Source organism: Aphidius gifuensis, linkage group LG1, assembly GCF_014905175.1.
Source record: "Aphidius gifuensis isolate YNYX2018 linkage group LG1, ASM1490517v1, whole genome shotgun sequence".
Lineage (NCBI taxonomy): Eukaryota > Metazoa > Arthropoda > Insecta > Hymenoptera > Braconidae > Aphidius > Aphidius gifuensis.
This window is the reverse complement of record NC_057788.1, coordinates 6,640,589-6,667,074: the sequence shown is the minus strand read 5'-3', so window position 1 is coordinate 6,667,074 and position 26,486 is coordinate 6,640,589. Positions and strand designations below refer to the sequence as shown.

The 26,486-nt window shown below is 26.4% G+C and overlaps 1 protein-coding gene across 1 annotated transcript; it reads left to right on the top strand.

Annotated features, from left to right (window-relative positions):
- The first annotated feature begins 773 nt into the window (after positions 1-773).
- LOC122847426 (pair-rule protein odd-paired) lies at positions 774-19,586 on the top strand. The gene is made up of 3 exons (XM_044145097.1): positions 774-2,063; positions 17,700-17,869; positions 18,669-19,586. The coding sequence occupies exons 1-3, from the start codon at positions 1,145-1,147 to the stop codon at positions 18,990-18,992; spliced, it is 1,413 nt and encodes a 470-aa protein (XP_044001032.1). The 5' UTR covers positions 774-1,144; the 3' UTR covers positions 18,993-19,586.
- Positions 19,587-26,486: the final 6,900 nt, after the last annotated feature.

Here is a 26,486-nt window from a genome sequence, read left to right as displayed (position 1 = left end):
GGTGTAGGTTTACCATATATATTTCAAGTCAGGACATGTCCTGACGAGATTTTGCATTTGGTAATATAAAATTTGAGTTTGGCCGCATGGCTCTCACTTGTTTCACTTGTTTCACTTGTCTCTTGCCATTTTTCTCATCGTAATTCAAATGTTATGACCAATGTATATAGTAGATAAATACTTAAAATATTATCATCAAGTTGGACAATAAAATTGAGTCATTAAAATCACAGCTAGAGTTATTAACGAACTGGAAAGTTAATTTTTCAACAAGCCAGTGAAAATTTTTATCTCGTTTTAAATTTAATGAATATTTATTATTATAATATAAACTTAATCACGTCAAATGATATTAATTATACTCATTTAAAAATTAAGAGTTGTCAATACATGTAGAAAAAAAATTGTGGTGAATTTGATGCGCGAAAGAATATGTATATATTTTAAATGAAAATATAAAAAAAAATAAAAAATAAAAAAGTAATAATTTTATATTCCCGCCCAGTTGATGGGCGTTATTTGGAGGCGGTGGTTGTCATGCGCTGTTGATAAAAAATAAGTTAACTTTAGTAAAAAAAAAATTCAAATAGTAAGTGTTCCCCAATGTCCTCCAGCATCGTATGGTCCATATTTATCCAACAGAAAAGTGGTATCTATTGGACTGTCTTGTCATTGGTCAGGTGTATATCACGTGCCACCAGCAACTAGGGGCGCTGATGGTGGGGACACAGTAGTACTAACAACTACTCGGTTAGCCAGGCTCGTTTTGAGTTACCCCGCCGTGACATCAGTGTGTGCTCAGTCCTGCTGTGAATATGGTATCGAACACACCACGTTGATGTTCATCTCAGTTAACCTTAAAGAACAAAAAAAAAAAAATTAAATTAAATAATTATACTGTTTAATGATTAAAATAATTTAAATATTTAATTCATTTTTTATATACTTGATTATTTTTTTTTAACGTGAATTTATATGAAATAATTTTTCAACGACAAAAGAAAAACGAAAAAAAAAAAAAACTTGAAACGTTTTATATTGGAAAATTTGAAAAGTGTAAAACATTGAATTAAAGTGTAAAGTGTAAATTGTGCATTGTTATTAATTATTTGGATAATTTAAAAAATATAATTAAAACGTGAAAATGATGAATTCATTTGTGGACAGCATGGTACCACCACATGGTCATCATATAACAAATTTGGGCATAAAATTATCACCAGGACATCAAAGTGATAATATAAGTGATAATGGACAATCTGGTGAATTAACATCACAACATCATCATTATCATCCACAAGTATATGCACAACATCCACATGCAGGTAGTCACATGTCACCACATATGGGACATCATCCAATTGGACATCATTCACCATATGCAGCAAGGGATTATTTAATGAGACATGATCGTGATTATACAACAACAGCAAATGCAACAACACCTGAAAGTGGTGGTTTAAGTTTATTTGGTTCATTACATCATGATGGTACAACTATGCAACAATTTTCACATCATCCAAGTCAACATTCATTGGCAGCAAGTGGACATTACAGTGCTCATTATCCACAAGATACTAGATTACCACCACCACCACCACATTCACAATATATTAATCCACCAACACATTTAACACCATCATCAATACATCATCAATCACATCATCGTGTTAGTCATCCATCTCATCATCATCATCATCATCATGCACACAGTCCATATCTAACTTATGTTAGAGGTGCTGCTACACATAGACATGAAATAACATGTTTATGGATTGATAAAGATTTATCTTCAAATAAAATATGTGGAAAAATGTTTTATTCAATACCAGAAATTGTTAATCATTTGGGTGTTGATCATGTGGGTGGACCAGAATGTACAATGCATGCGTGCCATTGGTCTGGTTGTTCAAGAAATGGAAAAGAATTTAAAGCTAAATATAAACTTGTCAATCATATTAGGGTACATACTGGTGAAAAACCATTTGCTTGTGAATTTCCAGCTTGCAATAAGGTCTTTGCTAGATCGGAAAATCTTAAAATTCATAAACGTGTACATACTGGTAAGTTTTATTATATTATTTTTATCTTTTTTTTCATTTTATATTTTTATTTTTAAAATAAACATTACCAAATTTTGATAGTATTTTTCCAATTTATCATCAAATTTTAAAATTTTCAACAAAATTGTAAACAAAGGGAAAACAAAAACAAAGTAAAATTGATAAATTTATATTTTATTTATTTAAAATTCAATATTTATATTTAACAAATTAATTTTTCTGATTTATAAAAATTGGAGTAATTTTCAATTTTGGAGTAAATTTTAATGACATATTTTTAGTTTGTTGATACAACTAAATATTCTCTTTCGTTATTTTAAAATATAAAAATAAAAAAAATATAAATATTTTTTAAATCAATAAAAAAGCTTGTTAAATATTTTTAGATTAAAATTGGAATTTTTTAAACTTAAAAATGTGGCGCCTCGTGGCTCGTTTAAATCTAATCAAACATCTTTTGATGATGACAAGAATTTTGTAGTCGCAATTAAGAAATTACCCAAACATATATTGTCCCTGTTTATATCTCGAAAAAAATGTTTGGCTTTACAGGATATCTGAATATTAACATAACATATATAAAACATAAGTTAAAGCGATCGCGCACGCAGCGGTCCGACGGTCCGACGCCTTGTATTTTTTATTATTATATTTTTTTTTTATTTTGTATATTTATTTATTCATCGGTTTAAAAAAAATTTTTTTTTTTTATTCTCAATTTGATTCCCTAAAAATTCCACACTAAAATTCCTCAACTTTACAGCCGTAATATATTATTTACCTCGCTTATATAATTTTTTATTTTTATTCAATCTCATAATTTCATGTATCGTGATTAATTGTCTTTATTATTTTTATTATTTTAAACTATCATTATTATTCAGATAATTCTTGTCATTGAGTTACTAATTTTTCGATGATATACTCCAAGTGGTTACTGCTCTTTTTTTTTCTTCACAAAATAATTAAACACTCTTGAATTTTGACATGAGATTTAAATTAATTTTAAAGATAATTTATTTTTTTTCTAAAATCATAAAATTTCATATGAAATATAAAACTATGTTTACTATTTAGAAAATATTAAAATAATATATATTTATATTTTCAAAACAAAACTTGATAAATAAAATTTTAAATATTTAAAATTAATATTTACAATATTTATAAACAGCCACATAAATTATTTGTAAACGAAAAATATTTAAAAGACAAAATAATAATTAAATCATAAACAAATAACATGAAAATTTTAATAATATTATTTGTAATTTACCAGCGAGTACTAAATTAAATTAAACAATATATTGGTAGACTTGATTAATGCATAAATCATAGATGATTAAATTTCATTTTCATTTTATATTTCTGATGAATGTATACTCAAAAAAAAAATTTCAACGCCCACCCTTGATATAACATTGAAAATATATTCATACACACAAACATAAATATAATTTCAAAAGGGGATAAATTACATAAAATAAAAAGGGTGTCAATTTTTTTTATTATTTCATAAAGTCAAATTTAGAAGAAAAAAAAATAGAATAAACAACCCTTCAATAACATCAACTTTTTTTTATTATTTAGAAAATATTTTTTTTTTTTGTTTTTATTCATTCAATATTGAGTATGTCAATGTAAATTGGTATTTTTAAATAACACTCGATTTTTATATACCCTGTTTAAATACAAGCATATAAACTGACTGCCTTGCTTCAACAACACAAACGTGTGTTTTTTCTTTCATTTATATTGTCTCGATTTTACACGAACAACGTATTTGAAATCACATATTATAGTTCATATAAACAATTCATATTTGCTTTTGTATTGTATTATATACGTACTTCGTGATTCTCCGGTACTTTAACAGTGAATTTTTCAAACAAATAAATAAAGAATAAAAATAAAAAAAAAAGCTCAAATAAAAATAAAAAAAAAAAAACAACACTCAAAACGCGTTTGGCAAGTACATGTATTGTCGTGTATATTTTGTGTTGTATGGACACTGGTGCATAGCAACCCAAATATTTGCTTGGTGTACTCTGTTCAACATTTATAAAGAATACATATTTGGCTTGTGGGATAAAGATCAGTATTATCATTATATTTCATGTATTTTTTAATCTCAAAAAGTAATATTTATTTATTTATTTTTTTTTGCATAAAAACATATTTTATTTACAAGAGTTATAATTTATTAAAAAATATATAAACAATTTTTTGTTCATTCAAAAAAATGAAAAAATATTCAAGTAAATAAATTATTTTATTATTTTTTAATAACATATAGTAAATAGAATTTTATTGATTTGTTTTTCGTTATATACAAAAAAATAAAAGTAGAAGAAAAAAATAATTGTAATCCGCAGATGGGTGAGCGACCATTAGCCACTGAATTGATATGCGTTATATATAAAATATCGCGCGGAAGCTTCAGCAATATATATCCCTTCAATGTATGTTATTTTGTGTGTGACGCTTTTGAGGATGAGAATGATGTTGATGATTATGATGATGATGACGCGCACGCGCATTTTCTATTGGTTAATAATGACAATGAGGATTCTCCCTTCGAGAATGTTTCCTATTGGTCCGGTTAGTAACATCGAGGGGTTAAACAAAAAATTTTACGACTAAGAATAGGGGGATGATACGGGATGAGTCTTCACTCGAGGGGTGTTGGAATATAAGCGTTAAGTAGGCCAGAAGCTTGTTGTCGCGCAATGGCCAAGCTAAAAGGGTGGTAGTGAAAAGATACAGCTAGAAAATAAATATATAAAATATATATATATGTATATAAATGGGGGATAATAAACCCCACCAAAAATTTAAAACCTTGGGGAGAAGTTTAAAATGTGAACATAAATGGTTACACTTATCGTTTTTAACAGGATGTGTCGTTCTGGACCAACCCGTTTACTTTTTTTTTTTTTTTTTCATATTTAAATCTTCATACTTGTATTATATATTTTTATTGAAAAAAAATATATAATTAATCAGCTCAAATATATTATTATATTTATTTATAATAATTAAGATTTTGCATATATTATTTTTCATTTCATCAAATGTCTCGTGATTTTTTGTTAATTTATTTTTGCAATTTAAAAAAAAATATAAATGTATGTTGCGATAATTATTATTCAACTCAAGTTTATATAAATGAATGACTTTTTATTTTGTTTTATATATATTTTTTAAATAAAATTTCAAGTCTTGAAGACTCCCCATGAGGTTTGCTGCCACTACACACGCGATACGCCGCCATGTTTGAATTCATGTCGAATACGACTTCTTTTAGCCCAGTGTGTGTCCAAGTGGTGCCTACCTGATTTCTTGTATTTTCCATAAATGAGCCTCTATCATGACCGACTTGATATTTATTAGCTCAACTACATATTCACTTGTTTTTATTTATTTGTAATTACTTGAGTATTTAGTTTCATAAAAACATTTTTCATTAATCATTTTTCATGATATAATATATTGCATGAAAAATTGGCTCAATTTTTTTTAATTTAATTTTTCTTTTTGTTAAAATAAAATTTAATTTTGCCAGTTGATTATGTAAAATTATTGCCTGAGCTTCCGACGGATCATGGGTGGCAGTTCATCAAGTGATCCAACTTAATCTTTCTTCTTTTTTTTCGCATTTAGTTTTTTTTTTTTACAAGATAATATGGGCCCTCTAGGCAAATAATAAAAATAAAACACTTATCTCACTTGAAACTGATTTAGACAAAAGAGATTTGTTGCACAAAATATGTGTGTGTTGTCGGTGCCTTAGGCAATTTAACAGCTACTCATCTTTTTTTATCTTTTCCAGCATATGGGGTTATATGTTTATATGGCTATTTGAATGAGAATGTTACGCCCACATTTGCCAATAATATTCACCAAGGGTCGTAATTAACCTTGAATAACTCATGGGGCAGTTAAGTTGTCATTATATTTGAGGTGTTGAAATATATAAAAACCTCCCTTTTTCAATAATAAATATATAATAATTTAATTTATTATATATTTTATTTTACGGCTATATATTTTTTTTTATATTATCTATTATTTATTTTTTGAATTTAAATGCAAGTGTCAATCTAAATGACAAGTAAGAGAGACATTTCCATTATTGGCTTCTGTGAAAATAAAGTGTGAAGACAGCTTAATTGTTTCACGCTCATTTTCATTGGCTTCATGTATCAGCTGAAAAAACAATCACAATGTTACACATGGTATTTGTAACTATATTTATAGCGTTACTCTAAAGTATATATACACACAGTTAATTTTATGTCTAAAATAAAAAAATTCTAAACAATTTTTGATAATTGTTTTTGATGAAAAAATTAGGCTTGATAGTAACCAGAAAATTTTTGATTAAATAAACATTTTATATTTTTACTGAAGCAAAAAAAAAAGTAGAACAGAAAAAAAATTATAATATAGTAAATTATTTATTTTGTGGCTATTACGTGTCAATGATATTATGGCTAAGTGAATAACCGCAAATTGATGGGGTAAAAACATTTACAAAACTTTTTTTTTTTTATTTATAAACGGTAGCTGTATCTATCTCAACGACAAGTATAAGTTCTTTTCCCAACATGTTACATAGTACAATGACGATCATTGAGAAAATATCGAGTGTCTGTAATACAATACTTTACTCCGGGACATTTAAATTATGAACCCGAATTATGTCCTGTGTATATGCTCAACAAAAACTTATATACAATAATGAAAAATATATATGTTTCTTTATCTTGAACTGTGGGCTGGGAGTCATTTTTAGATTATAAAATAGAAAATAAATATAGGTAAAAACTTGTTGAAAAAAATCAGGGCGTATCATTTTCGATGAATGAGAAATCGCAGTTGAATCAAAATAGAATTTCTTCTTTTTTTTTTTTTTTTTTGAGTTTTGTGGGTGCGTGGTTTGTGTGTGAATATATTGGAGTGATCTGTTACACACTCCAATGGTCTACAAAAAAAAAAATACGATGAACATGATGAATAGAAAATACAAAAAAATAGAGAATTGAAATTTAAGATTTAGTTTCTTGGAATAGTCATATTAAACAGTCTATATGTTTGCCAACATATATTTCGATTTAACAATTTATTTATTTTATTTTGCTGACATATGATTCATTTGTCCTCATTACTAAATTTAAAAATAACATGATACCTTAAAAGTATAATTAAAAAATAAAAATACAAACTGACAAGCATGGGAAAAAAAATAAAAATTAACAAATCAAATATATAAATTTACAAATGATTTTATACTATTACTCCAAAATTATATAATGAAAATTAATTTTTTAAATTTATCAAAATTTAATTAATCATATGATCTAAATTTTTAAAAATTGTTACTATATACGAAAGAGAAATAGAGATGCCTTAAAATATATAAAAAGAAAAAAAAAAAAAGGATTAAATATTATAAGAAAAAAAAAAAAGGAGAAAGAAGCAGAAAAACAAAACAAAATTGCGGCCTAGCGTTGGATGATTTAGGGAACAAGGGTCGGGGGTCGCGGCTCGAAAGACTGGACACTGGAATGTGCTGAAGAAGAGAGACCCCTCTTCAAGTTTTTTTTTTTATCTTATTCTCAGTATATATATACTTCTATGAGGATCGCTTCTGCTGCTGTTCCCAAGGGGCAAAATGGGGCCAACGAAAAAATGAATAAAAAAAAATTAACGGGCAGGGAGGAAAGGGAGGATAAAAATTAAATGATAAGAACATGAATAACATATAAGATCGTTAGTAATGTCTCATGTCGACACAAGCCCTTTTTTCTATCATATTTCAAAAATGATATTCTTGTAAAATTTATTTTTATCATTTTAGTTATTTTTTTATTGTTTATCATAATTATTTTAATTTTGATAGTATATCTTTTACATACACATGTTTATACATAAAAATCATATAATAATAATAAAAACATATTCAAGGCCACATTGAGACCTTCCCCGTGGGAGCAGAATGTGTATGCTCGAGTTCCCGTCAAAATCATCATCAGATATATATCCAAGGGCTTGTCATATATTCTGGGTCGTTGAGCTATTCGTATATTCAACATTGTTATTTAATTTTGTAACATGATAGTTATGCCTTTAGATTATGTGTATGCAACAGTTTTTGTATAAGGAAATTATTAGTTCACCTCGTCGAACAACTAGAAGGATACTTTTTTTTTTTTTTTCTCTCAACTGATTAATTTTTTTTTTTGTTTGTCTTAATTTATTTATCTACATGTGAATTTTTGAAATATTTGGTACGCCTCTAAGTCAGGTCAGTTTTCGGAAAACCCTCGTGGGTTTTAAAAAAATTTCCAATTAAAAATAAACCATCTCTTTTTTTGTCTATATCAGTTTTTTTTTTTTTTTTTGATATTGATGAATTTATTAAAATTTAAAATTTAATTTACATGAAAATAATATTAATTAATTAAATAATAGGAAAATTTTTATTATCATGTTTGCAAAGTCTAAAAAACTAGTAAATTTATATTTTCTTGATTTTTTATTTATAATATTGTATTGAGAAATTTTTAATTTTATTATATACAAATGTATGTAAATATTAATGTCGTTATCGAATATACTCATCGACAAAACCAACAGTCGTGTGTTGTTATGTGATTTAAAAAAAAAAAATTAAAATTGAATAAAATATAAGAGAGAAAATTGAATGAAAAAATTATTTTCAAGTTCATCGAGTTGTTGGAACTATTGAAGAGGATGAGGTTTGTTGGAAAAACAACTTGTAGATTGCGCGTGTTTACAAGCTATATACCCACCACGGGGTTAAGCAAGAATTTAATGCGAAATATATTGGGACCCGGTTTGCCAGACCATCATAAACAACTGACTCGTTTTCCATATTTATTAATATTTTTTATTTACTTTTTTTTTCTTTAATATTTATATTAAATATTCTTACATTTGATCATAAAGAAAAATATTATGACTTGCTTACTCAACGTATTATTGTCAAAACCATTAGAATTATTTTTTATTTTTTCAATATTTATTATCACCGCATCATTCTGGAATTTTTTTTTTTGCTATGAAATTTTTGCTCCCGTTTTAAAATTAATATATCCTTTGAATAGCGGCTTCTTTTTTTCAAAGGTCATGAGTCAATAATTACAAACGATTAAAATGAATAATGACGGACAATATTTGATTATTATTTTTTGTCTTTTTTCATGATGCACTATATAAAAATGACGTCTTGTATATTCAGTCATTTTGTAAAATTCTAATAAATTAAATTGCACCGTGAAATGGTATCTAAACACGCCAAAGGTCTATCAACGTTAAAAAAAAAAAATAATAAAAAAAATTGGTCAAAAAGTTAAATTCACAACCGACGACCCAACAAAATGGCCCCAAAACAAAAAAGCATATAAAGTTAATAAAAAAAAAAAATTATTAAAAAAAAAAAAACGACATTCACATACGTTATATATTTACGAAGGAGAAGATATTCAAGTTTCTCTAATGGTTTCGATTCGCTCGAATGCACACGGTTGGGCAGAAACTCTCAGAGCCAGAAATTTGCTCTCCAACCCTTTATTTTATTTATTTATATTTTTTTTCTATTATATCTCATTCTGTATTATATTCTCATGTAGTGTCTTCTCTATATATTTTACACCCACACTGATTTAAACTCAATGACACGACCCTGCACATATACACGTATATTCAAATACAAACACAACAACTTGTATCATTGGTATATGTATATATAAGTATATCAAATAGTGTGAGTAAAAGCGTGAATTATGTCTCGTGCGAGATGTCAAATTGCTCGCTATATCGTAAAATAACGCTGTGGGAAATATTATGTTATTCCCTCCCGCATTTTGTACATATATTTTCGTTGTCTCCGTTACTCATGCACGTGTTCATATATATACTCAATTTTTTATTTATTTATTTTTTTTTTTTGTTCATTCTGATTGTATTTTTTTTTTTGATTTATTAATCCCCTTGTTATGAAAATTATAGTTATCGAAAGAAGATTTAATTAAGTTACTCCATTATTTGGTGAAAAAAAAATATAAATTTTGCTTCTAGTATTTTAGCAGTACCAAAATATAATTATCCTAACATTTAACATTAATATTATTTTTTTTGAATTTTATATTTTACTGAAATTCTGTATTTTTTGTGGCTCAAAAGTTTCGGTTATGTATCTGCCAATGAAAGGTGATAATTAATGATGAAAAATAAAATGCAGGTCATTAAACTTATCTCTGGGTGGGTGTTAGAGACTGTGGATCATCATCATTATCATCATCATCATGTTTGTGTTTGGTTTTAAAAAAAAAAAAATATTCCCATCTATACCAATTTCATTATTTAGAACTAGCTTTGAAAGATTGTTTTTTTATTTTTTTTTCTTTCTAAAACCATTTATATAACATAGTATATTATTTTAGATCCCTGATTTAGCAATCTTTAACCACGCCTTTGTGTCCAGTCATTAGATGACCTCCAGTCAGTTCATTAATAAACCAAAAAAATAAATAAATAAATAAAATAAAACTGGCCACACGCAAATTAGCCCAACATAGACAAATATGTTCATAATTGAAATTAAAAAGCCGAAATAAATATTAAATTCAATTGCGATAAAAACACACTGAGTATTTTAAATAAAAAAAAATTATTTTCATCACGAATATTTATAAATAATTGGGAACAATAGTGTTTAGAAAATTAAAAAATTTATAATAAAAATAAAAGACAAAAATAAATATAAATAAAGGGTCTATGCATTTACAATGGTAATTTTTTTTTTTTTAAATAAAAATAAAAAACAACAATAGAATTTGTTGAGTCATTGTCAGTCAATAAATACCAATCGATCTTACCCTGGGATCTATTAATGACTAAACGTCCGTTAACCAAATTAACTGTGACTAAAGTTTCATTAAAAAAAAAAAAAGGTACCAAATGTAATTTTAAATATCAAAAAATATATTCCTCATCTTCATCAGTCTCTTTTTTTTTTTTACCACGAGTCATCTTGAATATTATATATTAAATTTATTTTTTTTTTTTTAAATATATATCCTTGCAGTAAATAATTTTCATCGAAAGTGCTGACACTCGAGACTTGCTTTTAACATATATTTTCATGTTGTATTATATTCATGCTAATCCGGGGTGTTTTTTTTTTTTATTGAAAATAACATACTCAATGTATGTTTAGAATATTTTTCTGGTATCTCACGGTCGAGTTGATTTTTCTTACATTGGCAAAACACCGCAGTAAATTTTTCATTCAGTTAATATACCGAAGAGTGAGACAAAACAAAATGTGAAATTTTTTTATTTTTTCGTCTCAGAGAATTGGGGAAAAAAGTATCAAGCCGACAATAGGATCCTAACAAGCCGGATCGTAGTTCTTCAGGATTTTGTGCCGTTTAGCACTGCCCAACAAAAGCATCAAGCCCCGGATTCTCTTTGCCGCTATTATTTTCTCTCTTTCAATTTATATATATTTATCTTTTTTTATTTTTTAAAAACACCTTTCTTTTCATTTCTCCAGATCACAACTATCCTTATTTCACTGATCTTTAGCCTTAATTTTCTATCTTTCATATATATTTTTTCGTTTTTTTTTTACTTTTGGTTTTACTGGGTGACAGTAAAAATAACAAGTAGTTGTATACCTTTTTATTTGGTGCCAAAGTTTAGGATTTTCACTGTGTATACTTGGCATGGTTGGTTTTGAAATGTTCTTCTATATAAACTTCTTGACTCAATACACTTATATGCCGACCAACAAGAATTTAAAGTAAAAAAAATAAATAAGGAAGAAGGAAGTGTAAAGAAGAATACCTTGAATGTATATATGCGTGTATTTCAAGGGTCCTTCAGTTGCAGGCATGTGTATATCTTTGGCACGCTTTTTAAAACCCCCTTTTCCACCCCCAACAAAAGCTCTGAATATTCATTCAATGGCTATTTATGAGTGTCGCCTAGTTGTTTGTTGATTTGAATCCACTTCAATCCGGAAATACCTTATTATTTTCACTCATCATTTTTTTTCAATCTCATGTGCTAATACTTGTATAGAAATTTCCATTTTTTTTTTTTTTGTCATTTCTCAGGAATATATAACACTTACTTAATCTTTTGTTAATTTTCTTTTTTTTTTTTTTTTGTTAAATTATTATACATATAGGTGTAGACTGTAGAGAGTATGTAGAGTAGACGAGGAAAACTGATATGAAGAATATCGTTGATTTATTTAGATAGTGCATAAAAAATAAAAAAAAACAAAGTCTATATGGTGAGTCTTAATTCTTTTTTGCTTGGGGGATATTCAATTACCACCAAGATCGGTGCCAAGATTATTTTCAACACCGTGACAACTATATAACAGACAGACAAATATTAACCAAGTCTTTTAATAAAAAATTAAAATATGTTTCTGTTTTTAGTGATATTTTTTTTTCATGAATAATAATTGATAATAAATTATGTAATATATATTTTTAATTAATTGCAAAATTTATTTTTAATTCATGAATATTGTATTTTTAATTTTTTTGGGTTTTTAATATTTTTTTTTTATTAATTATTTTTCGTCAAGTAAATAATTATTGTATATAAATATTTTAAAATTAGATTTTTTGATATTGTCTGACTATACACTGCACTATCTACTTAAAAATATTTCAATTTTTTTTTCTACAATTAAAATAGTTTAATTTATTTTTTGAAATAGTTTAAATACTGTAGGCTGAGCTTAAAAAAAATAAAAATAATAATAATTTTACTTTGATATTTTATTGAATAAATAACTATACGTAAAATTGAAAATTTTTCTTCAAAGAAAAGACAAATTTTTATTTGGCAAATATTTCGTAGAACATGATCATATATTTCTTCTACTATTGAATAACATATAGGAATTTTTTTATGTGACATTGGTATGTGAAAAAGAATTTAAAATATGGGGTCACATAGGTAAAAAATTCGAAGAATCAAACAAAACAATTCCCCGAAGATTTGCTAGAATGTTTAAAATCATTCTGGCATAAATAGCAAAAGCAAGCAAAAGTCAGTTTATTATTTTCTCTATATATCTATCTAACTATCTTTTTTTTTTTATGTATATTCTTGTTTAAATTTTAGTATTTTATCATGGTAACTCTATACGTTGCTTGTTCAACTGCATACCGTTGTCCATGGCGCCCCTATCTTTTTTATTTTTTTTATATTACTCCAAGAAGATTTTTTACAAAATCTTGGAGTTTGATCTCAAAGACTTTCAACTTAACAAATATACATATATAAAAAACACACATTTTATACATAAAAACATAGCGTTAAAAAAAATGTTTTTTTATTTTGAATAAATATGGGTGTATGTTGAGTATGTTGATGAGAATACTACTTTCTTGAATGTGGCTCGCGACGGTAGCATCACAGGTCTCAAATAACCAGCAAAGATACACGACCCCAAATTGCCCCCTCACGTTGACCAAGATAAGCTACCGAATTTTCAAGAATCAAGATAGGTTTTTTAGAATTTTATACATGAATTTTTATATAATCATTATTTTATATTTTTAAATTTATATAAATTTTTTCTTTATCTATGTATATATAGTTAATTTTCTTTTGATGTTTGAAAAATCATTTTTTGAGGTTTCTAAAATCATTTTTATGGATGAAAAGAAATCAAAATAGGGCAAGTAGATATATATATATAAACACTCGAATTACCAGTGGTTCATATAGTGAAAGAAAAATAAACATCTGCCGCGGTCTTTGGTATTCAATATGGTGGAATGATCGGCGTGCATCATCAACCAGTAGTTTGGCGCTTACCAATAGATTTGCGGTTCTTTTTTTTATTTTTTTTCCTTCATTTCACCTTATTTTTATTTTTTTGATATTTTGCAAAGGCACGGGCTGAAGAAGAGGGTCCTTATGAAATTGACGAGGCGTGTCATGATCCTACTTCCCTAAAAACGTTTTATTTACTTCTGAAAAATAGTAAAAAAAAAAAGATATGTATTTTGAAAGAAAAAAAAATTACAAAACATGGATTTATAGGATGATGAATCACACTGATGTTTGTGTTTATTTATTTATTTTTATTTGAGAATTAAAAATATATATATATATAAAAAAAATTGATATTTATGATTTTTATCTAAATCCAATATTCTCAAGAGTTAATCCTTGTTCGATATGTATAATTTTTTGATGTATAATGTTTTTATTCTTGTTTGGGTTTCATATCGCAATGTCCCATCTTGTGTTGAGTGTCAATCGTTGCAGATCGATTTACGCCAGGTTAAAATATGCCCCCACAGACTTGCCACACTGTCCAATACCTAATGTCGAACCTATAACAAGAAAATTATCCACTTGAAAAGTCGAGAATGACTGGTGGTGATGGTGATGGTATAGAAGCAACAATTCCAATTCGATTCTGCTTATTTATTTTCTTTCATTCGTTATTTTTATTTTATTTATTTTTTTTTCATCATCATGATCATCATCATCTTTTTATTTATTTGTATCTTCGTCGAACAGTCAGTTTCTCTTTTTTTTTTTTCTTTATTTATTTATTTTTTTATTTATATATATATTTTCTCTATTTTTCATGGGATGAAGTGTGAGAAGGTGGGGTAGTTTGTATCCTCACTAACAATGTATGGTGGCTCAGGGACTGGTGTCCTAGACCCTTACAATAGATGCGAAAAATCATCTATTATATTCAAGGTGGGGGCTAAAGCCTGCAAGGACCCGTTGCATTAGCAACAATGCAGTACGCCCATATATCACTCAATTTTTTTTTTTTTTTTATTTCCCAAATGCATTTCCAAAAATTTCAAAGATCCAATGTGTTTTTTCCTCAGTGTAGTTCAAGACTTCTCATTCGACCAACACCTTTATTCTATCTTTAAATCCTCAGATTCAAATTTTTTTATTTTTTTTTTTTTTTCACCGTCTTTTGACTTTTTTCCTGGATTTGAATTTTTTTTTTTCATCTTCTTCTTCATCTTTCCTTTTTTTTTTTCTTCAAATCTACCGCGCAATTATTTTGCGTTCTTTCGTCTGGTTGTCTCGTAAATTTTACTTGTTAAAAGATTTTTTTTTTTTCGTTTAGTTTCAAGAAATCATGACAATGTGTGTATAAAACTTGACAATTTTGAAAAATAGTCACATGTGTTATGTACAAAATGAAAAATACCTTGAAATTTTTGATGCATAGATTGCTCCAAAAAAAAAAAAAAAAATGAAACCATTTTAATAATTCTGAGAATATGTGAATATATATTTTTTTCATTCTTCGATGCATATAATTAAAATTAATTTATTACAAGCTTTTATTTAAATTAACGATACTAATTATTTTTTTCCTCGTCTCTACACTTACTCATATTTTTTAATTTATCAATTATCACGATTGTTAATATATTTAAATCGATTAAAAAAAAAAAAAGAAAAGTAATAATTTTTTTTCAATATCAGATTGACGAATTGATAATAGAGAGTCATCTTGAAGCAATTGTGCATTGGGTTTGGCTGTGATGATGTCGCTTTTACCATATATTTTTTTTTTTTTAAAGAGTCAGCAATAATAAAATACACACATATAAATTCCCATGGGTGTGTGGGTTATTCCCTTGAAGCTAAAAACGATTATAATAACTATTTTATCCAGCTCAGATCTGGACCATTGTGCTCCCCATTCTGAAAGTCATAACACGATACACCGACTCGAAATATGTATCGTGACTGTATAGGGGTCTGGATTATTCACTCACTCTTTATATTATTCAATAACGTTGACTTTTCATACCTCTTCGTTCAACATATTACACACACAAACAAAATTACTATTATATACATATACATACAATATTTAATATATTGTCGTTATAGGACTTTAAGGATTTTTGAATTTTGATCCTGAAGCATGCACACGCGCACGATCAACCGACGGAGAAAAAAATAACCTTATGGGCAATATTATATATATATATAAATATAAATTGAATACATATACACAAACTATGAACATGAAGCAATATTTCATTGGCACATTGTTGCCATCTGCACACGCAACCCCGTGCATCACTAGAATAGAAATGTATAGGATCATGGTAGATTCTTTTTATTTATATTTTTCTATTTATTTGCCAACGTGTGCTACTGGACCCCCCTTACTTATATTTTTTTGTAATTTTTTTTTTTTTTTTATTTATTTTCCTCTTTCTCACTTACTTATACTCACTCTGCCTCAGACAGATTCGAAAAATGTTATTAATCGTTTATGATGGCAAGATGGGCACGTCTAAAAATCTTTTTTTTTTTTTTGATTATTATTATTTTATACCTTTCATTTCTTTATACACAATTCCATTTCTGATCCTGAGATTAATTCGTTTAGATTTTTTTTTTTTTATTTCAATATATATTTTGTACAAATTGCAATTTGTTTTATTTTCTTTTTTTTTATTGTTCACATTGTTTTGGTATTTCATTTTAAAGAGGTAAATTATTTTGATGGAAAAATTGCAGGGGTGAAATTGGGGGGTTTTTTTTTATTTTTTAAATTTATTTTACATATCTTTTGAAGTTCATAAACATTTAGAGGGGGATGGTTTGTTGTTGTATATATATTTATATGTGTGTTGAAAGTGGGTTTGGGTAGCTCTTTATAACTGTGCGCCGACGTAGGACTTCCAACTGTGCACCGTCGATTTGAATATAATCCGTGTCACGTTGACATATCGGACAAGCGATGCCGAACGCGTTTATCACACTAGACTGTCCCCGTGAAACGAATAACCAATTAGTTTACAATGAATTAGTCAACATTTTACTTGTCTTTCTATCACTTTAACTTGTTCTCAATTTTTTTTATTTTTTTATTATAATATTATTTTTTTACTTGTTTTTTTATTTGCCATTTAAAACGGAAGTGAGATTCGTTGTCGTTGAAAAAAAAAAAATAACAATGAAAAAAAAAAAATGTTAACGGAGTAAAATAAAGATAGGAATGAATAAAAAATGTAGAGTAAAAGAAATTTTTTTGCCGAGTTTGTGCTTCCGTTTTTCGCGCCTTGCTTTTCCTCTGAGTGCGCTGGAGTAAAGAAAAAAAAAAAAAGATCAAGAGATGGAGGGTAGTTTGGCTTGAGAGAGGAATGAGTATAAACAAGGGGGGTGGAGAGGGGTTGGTGTCTTTGAAATATATTCTCCGTCAACTTCCGTTTGAAATAAATAAAGTCACGCCAAGTCCTTATTTTTTATTTATATTTATTTTTTTTTTTTGCACCACAGAAGAAAAAAAAATGTGGGTGGATAGTAAGGTGGAAAAAAGAGAAACTTGGCTATTCGTGCTCAAAGAACCTTATCTCTCAATATCTTTTTACTTTTTTAAACTAGCAACATAAAACGATGAGTTTTTCAGCCAAAAAATGAAAAAAATTTGTGATAAAATATTTAAAGAAAAATACTATCAAAATGGTGATAACTTTTTATGTAAAATAGACAATGTTGTTTAGTTAATAAATAATATTTAATGATTCAACATAACTAAATTAAATGTATGTTATTTTTTTACAGGAGAAAGGCCATTTGCATGTGATTTTCCTGGCTGTGATAGACGATTTGCAAACAGCAGTGATCGTAAGAAGCATAGTCATGTTCACACGTCAGACAAGCCATACAACTGTCGTGTTTCTGGATGTGACAAATCATACACACATCCAAGTTCATTGCGCAAACACATGAAGGTAAAAATATATTTTATAAATAAAAACATTGATAAATAATTTAACAATATATTATATCGACTAAAAAATATCTAGTAAAGAAAATTTATATTTAAATAAAATTAAAATCACGGAAAGAAGGTAGTGAAATGTTGATAATACAGTTGCGAGGGGGGTTCATATTATATGAGAGAAGAGCGAGGGTTTACGCACGACCGAGCGTGGAATATTAATAGAAAATTACGTGTGGTTTTGTGTTTGAGAAATATACGAATGGTAGAATAGAAAGAAGGCTGACCCAACTGACTTCTGTAGATACGTTAACGATAAGATTGGGACCCCAAGAAAGGATTCGCGGAAGCCAGTCTGCAAGATTTTGCTTGTTGAATTATGAAGAATAAAATAAAAAATACAACGATATACTCAAATAAATAAATACTAGAAAAACATATTATAAAAATAAATAGACAAATAAAAATTTAAAGGGATAATATAAAAAAGATGAGGGAAAAAAAAAAAATGTATATATATATTATACCACCTTTCGTCGCTTGTTGGTATTTTATTTATTAAAAATTCAGGATTAAATTAAAGAAAAAAAAAAAAAAAAAATTTATACATATATATATTTCAAAGAATTTATATTTAAAAGTATGTAATATTATTATTTTTTTTTCATGTCATCTCTTTGTGTTTTTAATTTATTTATATTTTCTATTGTCAAGTAATATATTACTTTAATTAAAATTTTTAATCAACTTGTAAATGATATTAATAATAAAAATGTAAATAATAATGTTTTTTTTATTTTTAATTTAAGATTCATGGTCCATTGGGAGAAGGAAAACAGGGATATGAAAGTGAGGGTGAAGAAAGCACAAGTAGTCGTGATAGTAGTGGTGGTAGTTTATCTGTGACAGGACATACAGAATCACCACAACCAGCATCAGTTGTAACTACGTCAACGACAACACCCTCAACAAATGCAAGCCATCCATCGTCAAGGGTAGATTCACATGAATGGTATGTTTGCCAACCACCGATAGTTGGACCTCAGCACAGCCCACTGCCCGGCCCACCACCTCCTCATCAACTTGGTTCACACTTTCATTCAGTCATGCATCATCAAGCAACAGCATACTAAATAATTACTTTTAATATTTATATTATTCATTCAACAATGTTAAATTAAAAAAAAAAATAATCAAAAATCAACATCAATAATTAAACAAAATTGAATTTTAAAAATAATAAAATAATATTAAAATTATGAAAAAAAATAAAAGACTTAAGTATGCATCTGATTCTTTCAAAAAAAAAATTACGTTAATTAAAAGTAATTAATAAAAAAAAATATTTTAAGTGCATAAATAATTTTTTTTTTTTTGCACATGAAAGAGGATGTACAAGCTTAGTCACGTGTGTGCCTCATTTGCTTACCAAAAAAAAAAAAATTAATAATAGTTAAAATTGATTAAAAAAAGCTATAAATAATTTGATAAAAAAAAAAAGAATGAATAATTGGTTTGTATAGATGAATTTATTGTGACGCTTGTAGTATAGTGGAAAAAAAAAAAAAAATAAAAAATTTTGGTGTTGATCATGAATTTAATCTTCCATACCTGAAAATATATAAAAAATTAATTATTCATAGTAAATGTAAAGCTTCTTGTATAGATATTTTCAAATATACAAATTGTAAATAATTATTATTAGCTGAAAATTGAGTAAAAAAAAATAAGAAAAAATCTATTGCTTGTCGTAAATTATAATGAGATAGAAAAAAAAAAAAAATTGCAGGAAAATGAATAACTTATGAAAAAAAAAAAAAAAAATGAAAATAAAAAAAAGCGTAATTATTCATTGTATGTAAAATATGTACTGCGATTTTTATGTGTGATATCCTGTACATAGAGACTGTCGATGATTTATTAATTATTAAGATAATAGTTGTAATTATTAGTTTGAGTATAAATGTTAATATGAATGCATAATAATGTAAAAGAGATATTTGAATTAAAAGTGAGATGAAAAAAAAAAAAAAAATATAAGAAGATAAAAAAAAAGAATATCTCTGTTAAAAGTTGGAGCATATTAATAATTTCTTAATGTTCACTTGACGAAAATAAAAAATAAACACTTTTAAAATTTAAAAAAGAAAAAAAAAAAACAAATTAAACTTATTTCAAATATTTTTAAGTATTTTACCATGTTGTGATTTTATAATTTAATAAATATATTTTTTCTCTTTCTAGGTAAATTTAAATTTTAAAAAAAAAGAAAAGCTGATAAAACAAGTCATAAAAATTGACAAAAACTTGAGTTTCATTATATTTTATGATATATTAAAATAAATAAGGACTCCAAAGACTCTTACAGCAGTAAATTGTTCTTATTAAACTGACCAGTTTGTGTCTGACAAGAAATTTAGTAGAGAAATAAATAATGAAGTTGAAATAAAAAATATTAAAAAAATAAATAAAACAAGTAAAGTTACTCTGGAGCAGCAAAGTGAGGTAGAGACAAAAATAAAACAAAAAAAAAAAATATATATGAAGTAAAAGAGAGGTTGGAAGATCAAGAGACCTAAGGAAATAATATACAAAGTATTCAGTAACTCGGCGCCAGTTGATAGTCCAAGAAGAAGGAGGCAATAGATTTCTTCATTTTTAAACTCTCCTTGTCACCTTTTCAACAACGTTTAAAAATAAAATATAGATAATAAAAAATAAAGCAAACATTTAAAAAAGATAAAATCTTATATTTTTTTTTATTACTCGATATCTAGATGATTCGATAAGATTAACCCTTTTTTTCCATCCTTATTCCTTTCTTCTTGATATATAAAAAAATTAAAAAAATATATATCATCTATTTTTATTTGTATCAAAGAATTTAATAATTTTATTATTCAGACATTGCAAAATGTATATTTCCCCTTCTATATTTGATTATGATGATTTTTGAAAATAATCAACAAACGCGTGCGCATTTGTGGGGATTGAGATGACACGCCCCTTGACAAGATCACACAAAGATAAGATAGTAGACTTTTTTAAGGTGTCTTTAAAAAAATTTTTTTTTTGATTTAGTTGATCGATTGTTTTAAATAACGCATCGTTTCACATTATCATCGATAAATAATCAAAAAAAAAAAATGATTTCAAATTCCATCATCATTTATTATTATTATTTCCATCAATAAATCATTTTTTTTTTTAATTTAAAAATCTACCCTTATTGAAATAATAACGATATTATTATTGTAAAATTAAATAATAAACAAATTAATTTTATAAATTTATTATTTTTGTATACATATATAAATCTTTTTAGTTTTTTGTCTCTTATTTTTGTATTTTTTAATTTTTTAGTTTATTTTCAATTTAACTTGTCCCAAAGGAGGAGAAGACAGCTCATAAAATCACCAGAGTTATCGAGACTTGGTCTCACGGTGTTTATTCACAATATATATAATATACCAAGGCGCTTCATCCTTATGGTAGCTAAAACCATAGAAGCTGAATCTCAATAACCAAAAAAAGCATAAATATAATATTATTCAGTAAGTTAAAAAAAGATAAAAATACATAAAACCATACAATATTTTAACCTATACCTTCACAATGTGATATTCTGATAAATAATATAATATATAAATTTTTTTTTTTTTATATACATAGGTATACATTAACATTGAGAAGTTTGGTCCTTGGCGCCACATGTAATAATGATTCATATTCGAAGAAAAAAAATAAATATGATAATAATAAGAAGAAATAATAAAAAAAAAATATCCACTAGTTTGGCTGAGTCTGGAGTGACGGATTATTGGGCATTCATGAGGTGAGTATGTCTTATATATGAATAATAAATGAAGCTTACTAAAAACTATCATTAATAAACTAAAATTTTATATTTGAATACTTTAATTATCAATTTATATTTGTGATTGTAAATTAAATAATTTTTTCAAGTTTATATATTGAAAAATATATTATCATTCATTTATTAATATATTACATTCACAAAAATAAAAAAGAGTAAATGAAATTATCGAATAAATAAATTAACAATAATATATATTTTTATAAAAAATAAATTTATATATATTCATTGTTTTTTTAATTTTCATAAAAATTATACTAATCAGTATAAATAAATTAATACAATTAATTTTTAATTAAAAAATTTTCAATTATTATTATTAAATTCATTGTTGAATAATATAATCGATAAAACTACTCAGAGGGAATAAAGGAAGCCGTCGGACTGCACACACGATTTAGTCTCGTGATAGGGAACGAGTGGCGAATGGGAATGAGAACCAAGAGAACACAATTTGTTGCCATTCTCATTTGTCACTGGAGTTGCCTCTTTCTCCTCCTCATTCCAACCCCCATTATTTTTTTATTTTTTTTTGCGTTATAATTTTCATTTTTTTTTTTTTTCTTATTTTTAATTCAAAGCCATTAACATCCTTTTCACATATAATAACATACAACCCTATATATATAAATACATTACATTTATCATCAAAAAAGAAAGAAAAAAAAAAAAAAAATTGAAATATAAAATTCTCATTTTTAATTCTTTAATTTTTTTATTAATAAATTTTTCTTGGTATTTAGTAAATCGATATTATTTGAGGATATATGGAGTTGTGCATGTTTTATTATTGTAAGGGGATGTTGGTTGTTTGACCCCTCGTGATGGAATACACACTGACTGCACTATGGTACTTTGAAATACAAGGTAAACGCGCGAGCTCATTCGTAATCTAAATGTAACCACCTATATATCATATATGTATACTTGAGTCACATATAAACAGAAAATAAAATAAAATAAAAAAAAAAAAGACAAATGCAAAATATAAATAATAATAATAATATAATGTTTAAAAAGAGAGACTGTATGTGTACATATATCGTTTCATGAACTACTATAAGGGTGGACGTGTTTTGTTGCATTCTCAACTCACATCGATGTGCGCGAGCACTGAAATTTCTGCACGTCGTGCAATTTTACTCTGTCTTGCGCTGCTGTTGTATAATAACTCCCGTAGATCATATCCAACTTATAAATATATATATGCATTTACAAAAGACAACGTCCTCTCCAGCTACATTGCTATATGATGGCAATCCCACGTTATTTACTTGATCCAGTTGCTCATTGGACAACAAATTGCTCGCTTTGTTTTGTAAATCATTATTTTTTATATTCAAAAAAATAAATATAATAAGCTTTTTTTATATTTATTTTTTTTATTTATTGTTATTACTATTTATTTTGTTGAAAAAAAAAAAATAACAAAGAATAAAAATTTTAACGAAATGTACATTGAATTTATACTTTTTTTGAATATGAAAAAAATTGTTTTACAATTGAATATATATATTTTGTTATGTGTTTATATAAAATTTATATAAAAATATAAAAAAAAAAATTTAATACGCATTGTTGAACAAGTATATACATGATACAATTTGCCTGGGATCAAAAATTTTGTTCCACACCCAGAAATGACTTCATAAAATCCTTTTGAGATTCTTGGAAGCAGGTGTCATCCTCGAGTCACACCCCCGAGGCCATACGTATATATATAAAATTTTATACAAGTTTATATATTTGTTGTATATGTATATAATACTATACAGGTACAATAGCCGTTTTTAAAAAATCACACTGGTGTATTAACACGTAACACATCAACTGGGTATTTGTGCGCGCAAAGGCTGTTTATTTATTTTTTTTTTTATTTTCTTTTTTATATAAATTTTATGATTTTTTAAAGAATACGAAAGGGGCAATGTTAAAGAATAAAAAATCAAATAAATAAATAAAAATGGAATAATAATATATATAAGAGATTGATGGAGGTGAAGCATAAAAATGTCCACGTAAATTGTATGCTTGTTAGGAAGCGTGAAGAGTCTTGATATTAAAAAAAAATAAATATTGTAATTTAAAAATTTTTTATTTATCAAGAAAGGTAGAAGAAGGGAGTGATGAAAATTATAAATTTAGTAGAGAAACGAATAAAAGACATTTTGATTATTCGGACAGTATTATAGTCTTGACTATAATTCTTTTTATTTTTTTTTATTTTATTTTTAATCGTCTGTGTCTCCGTTATTTATTTATTTAAAAAAAAAAAAAAATTTTTTTTCTATGCATCTGCCACAACAGAAATACGTCTGCTCTTATTATTATAAATTATTTATTTGCATTTCCAAATGATCCTTGAAAAATCACGGTATTATGCTAATCCAACGATTAACATATGAGGGAGGCCCAAACACTAATAATTCAAAAAATTTTTTCTCACTCTTGGTTATAACCAAATCTTTTTTTTTTTTTTTTTTTTTTAATATGAGAATTATAGTGTGCCTTTGGCTCACAAGTTTTCGTTTTTAATAATTATATTCTATTTTAAACAATTGCTTCTTTTTGGTTATAATAATTTTCTATTTTAATTTTTACGAACTTTTTTTAACTGCTATTTGCTCAATTGAATGTACTTTCAAAGTTTACATCCAATAATAATTTATCTAATGAGAAAAATAAATAAAATATCGATGACAACTGTCTTTTTTGTATTAAAAAAAAAAAAAAAAAACGAGAGGATAAATGCAATGGCATAATGAATAATTTAAATTAAAGTTGAATTTTTTTTCAAATCAATAATATTTGAGTATAATTTTTTTCCTTCTAGTTCATCGAGTGAGCTTGATGGTTAAGCCGGAAAGAGCCCTGCCTACAGTGCTTGTGGTCTCGAGTTCAAAACTATCATTCCCGACATTTGTTTCATTAACATACATAACCCTCTATACTTGTAGCTTTGTTGTAGTTCGGATGTGTAGTGTCTTCTGGCATTTGGGGCAAATATAATCTATCATAGACCACGTAAACTAACGCACCTGATCTGCGCTGGATTCTATTTGCCTCAAATTCCTGATACCTGTTTTTATTTTTTTTTTTCTAAATGATAATTTAACACACTCACACAAATTCTATCTATCTCTCTCTCATAATTATCGATGACAAAAATTTTTTTTTTTTAATAGGAGGATATTATAAAAAAAGAAAATACATGTTTGCTTGACTCAATTTAATTTTTACGACCTTTTTTTCAACTGTTATTTGTTCAATTAAATATAGTTTCAAAGCTTACAATCAAAACATATATTATCTAATGAGAAAAATAAATAAAAAATCGATGACAACTGTCTTTTTTGTATTAAAAAAAAAAAAAAAAAAAAAAACGAGAGGGTAAATGCAATGGCATAATGAATAATTGAAATTAAAGTTGAATTTTTTTCCAAACCAATAATAATTATTAATTAAGTATAATTTTTTTCCTTCACGTTCATCGAGTGAGTTTGATGGTCAAGTCGGAACGAGCCCTGCCTACAGTGCTTGTGGTCTCGAGTTCAAAACTTCTCTACAGAGATAATGATTTCACGGAAAATATTCTTATTCTGTTTTATAATTGATTGTGTTGTAGATCTCAAATGTAGTGTCTTTCTGGCATTTGGGGCAAATATAATCTAGCATAGACCACGTGATCCAAAGCACCTGATCTGCGCCGGATTCTATTTGCCTCAAATTTCTGATATCTGTGTTTATTTATTTTTTTTTTTTAATGATAATTTAACACACTCTCACAAATTCTATCTATCTCTCTCATAATTATCGATGACAACTGTTTTTTTTTTATAATAGGAGGAGGATATTATAAAAAAAGAAAATACATGTTTGCTTGAGTCAACATTAATGTGATTATAATTTATTATATTTATCATTTTTTTTATTACAAAATTATATTTAAAAAAAAATAACATATTTATTTTATTAATTTTCTCAAAGTCTTTCAATATTTGATTGGCAACAAATTATGAATTATTAGACAGGTTATATCTCGTAATTATATGTGGCATTCAGAAAAATAAAAATAATGTATAAATAAATAAATAATAATAATTTAATATGTTTATTATTATTAAACGTGGGTTGATGTTGTCCCCTGTGATTGGATATTAATATGTCCATACGAGGCGTATGTATATAAAGTGTTTCTAAGACATGAAAAGAAAAAAAAAAAAATTTAAAATTCAAAAAATAGAATTGATGATTGAAATAAGCAATGATTTCCGTGTGTCTTTATATGCCCAATGTGAAAATTTCATCTCCGATTAAAAGCCAATATGACGAGCGTTCGTTTACCAAGTCATAAAATCATTAGCATAAGAATTCTTTCATATACCTGGCTGGGGCATCTCAACGGGAACCAATCCTGATTTTTTTTTTTTTTTCATTTTTTTATTTAGTTTCTCTTCATATTTTTTATATTTTTGCATTTTTATTTTTTTTTATTGTTTTTATATTTTAATCACTTTTTTCCTTTTTTGTTTGAATCCCTTTTTTTTTTTTTTTTTCTTTTACTGCCCCACGAATTGGCTGATTTATAAACATATAATGTGACGGGGGAGTGGCCTCGCTACCACATAATGATAGGCTCACGCTAATTACGTTTAAGTTTTACCCAGCCTCCTCAAAACCCACGCCAATATTTCAAATTCTCTTAATTTTTTTTTTCGTCAAGATTTACTCTCATCTTTATTTTAATTAA

Coding starts and splice junctions, on each gene's coding strand:
- LOC122847426 (XM_044145097.1), top strand. CDS start 1,145: ATGATGAATTCATTTGTGGACAGCATGGTACCACCACATGGTCATCAT. Junction 2,064..17,699: donor TCATAAACGTGTACATACTG/GTAAGTTTTATT, acceptor ATTTTTTTACAG/GAGAAAGGCCATTTGCATGT. Junction 17,870..18,668: donor CATTGCGCAAACACATGAAG/GTAAAAATATAT, acceptor TTTTAATTTAAG/ATTCATGGTCCATTGGGAGA.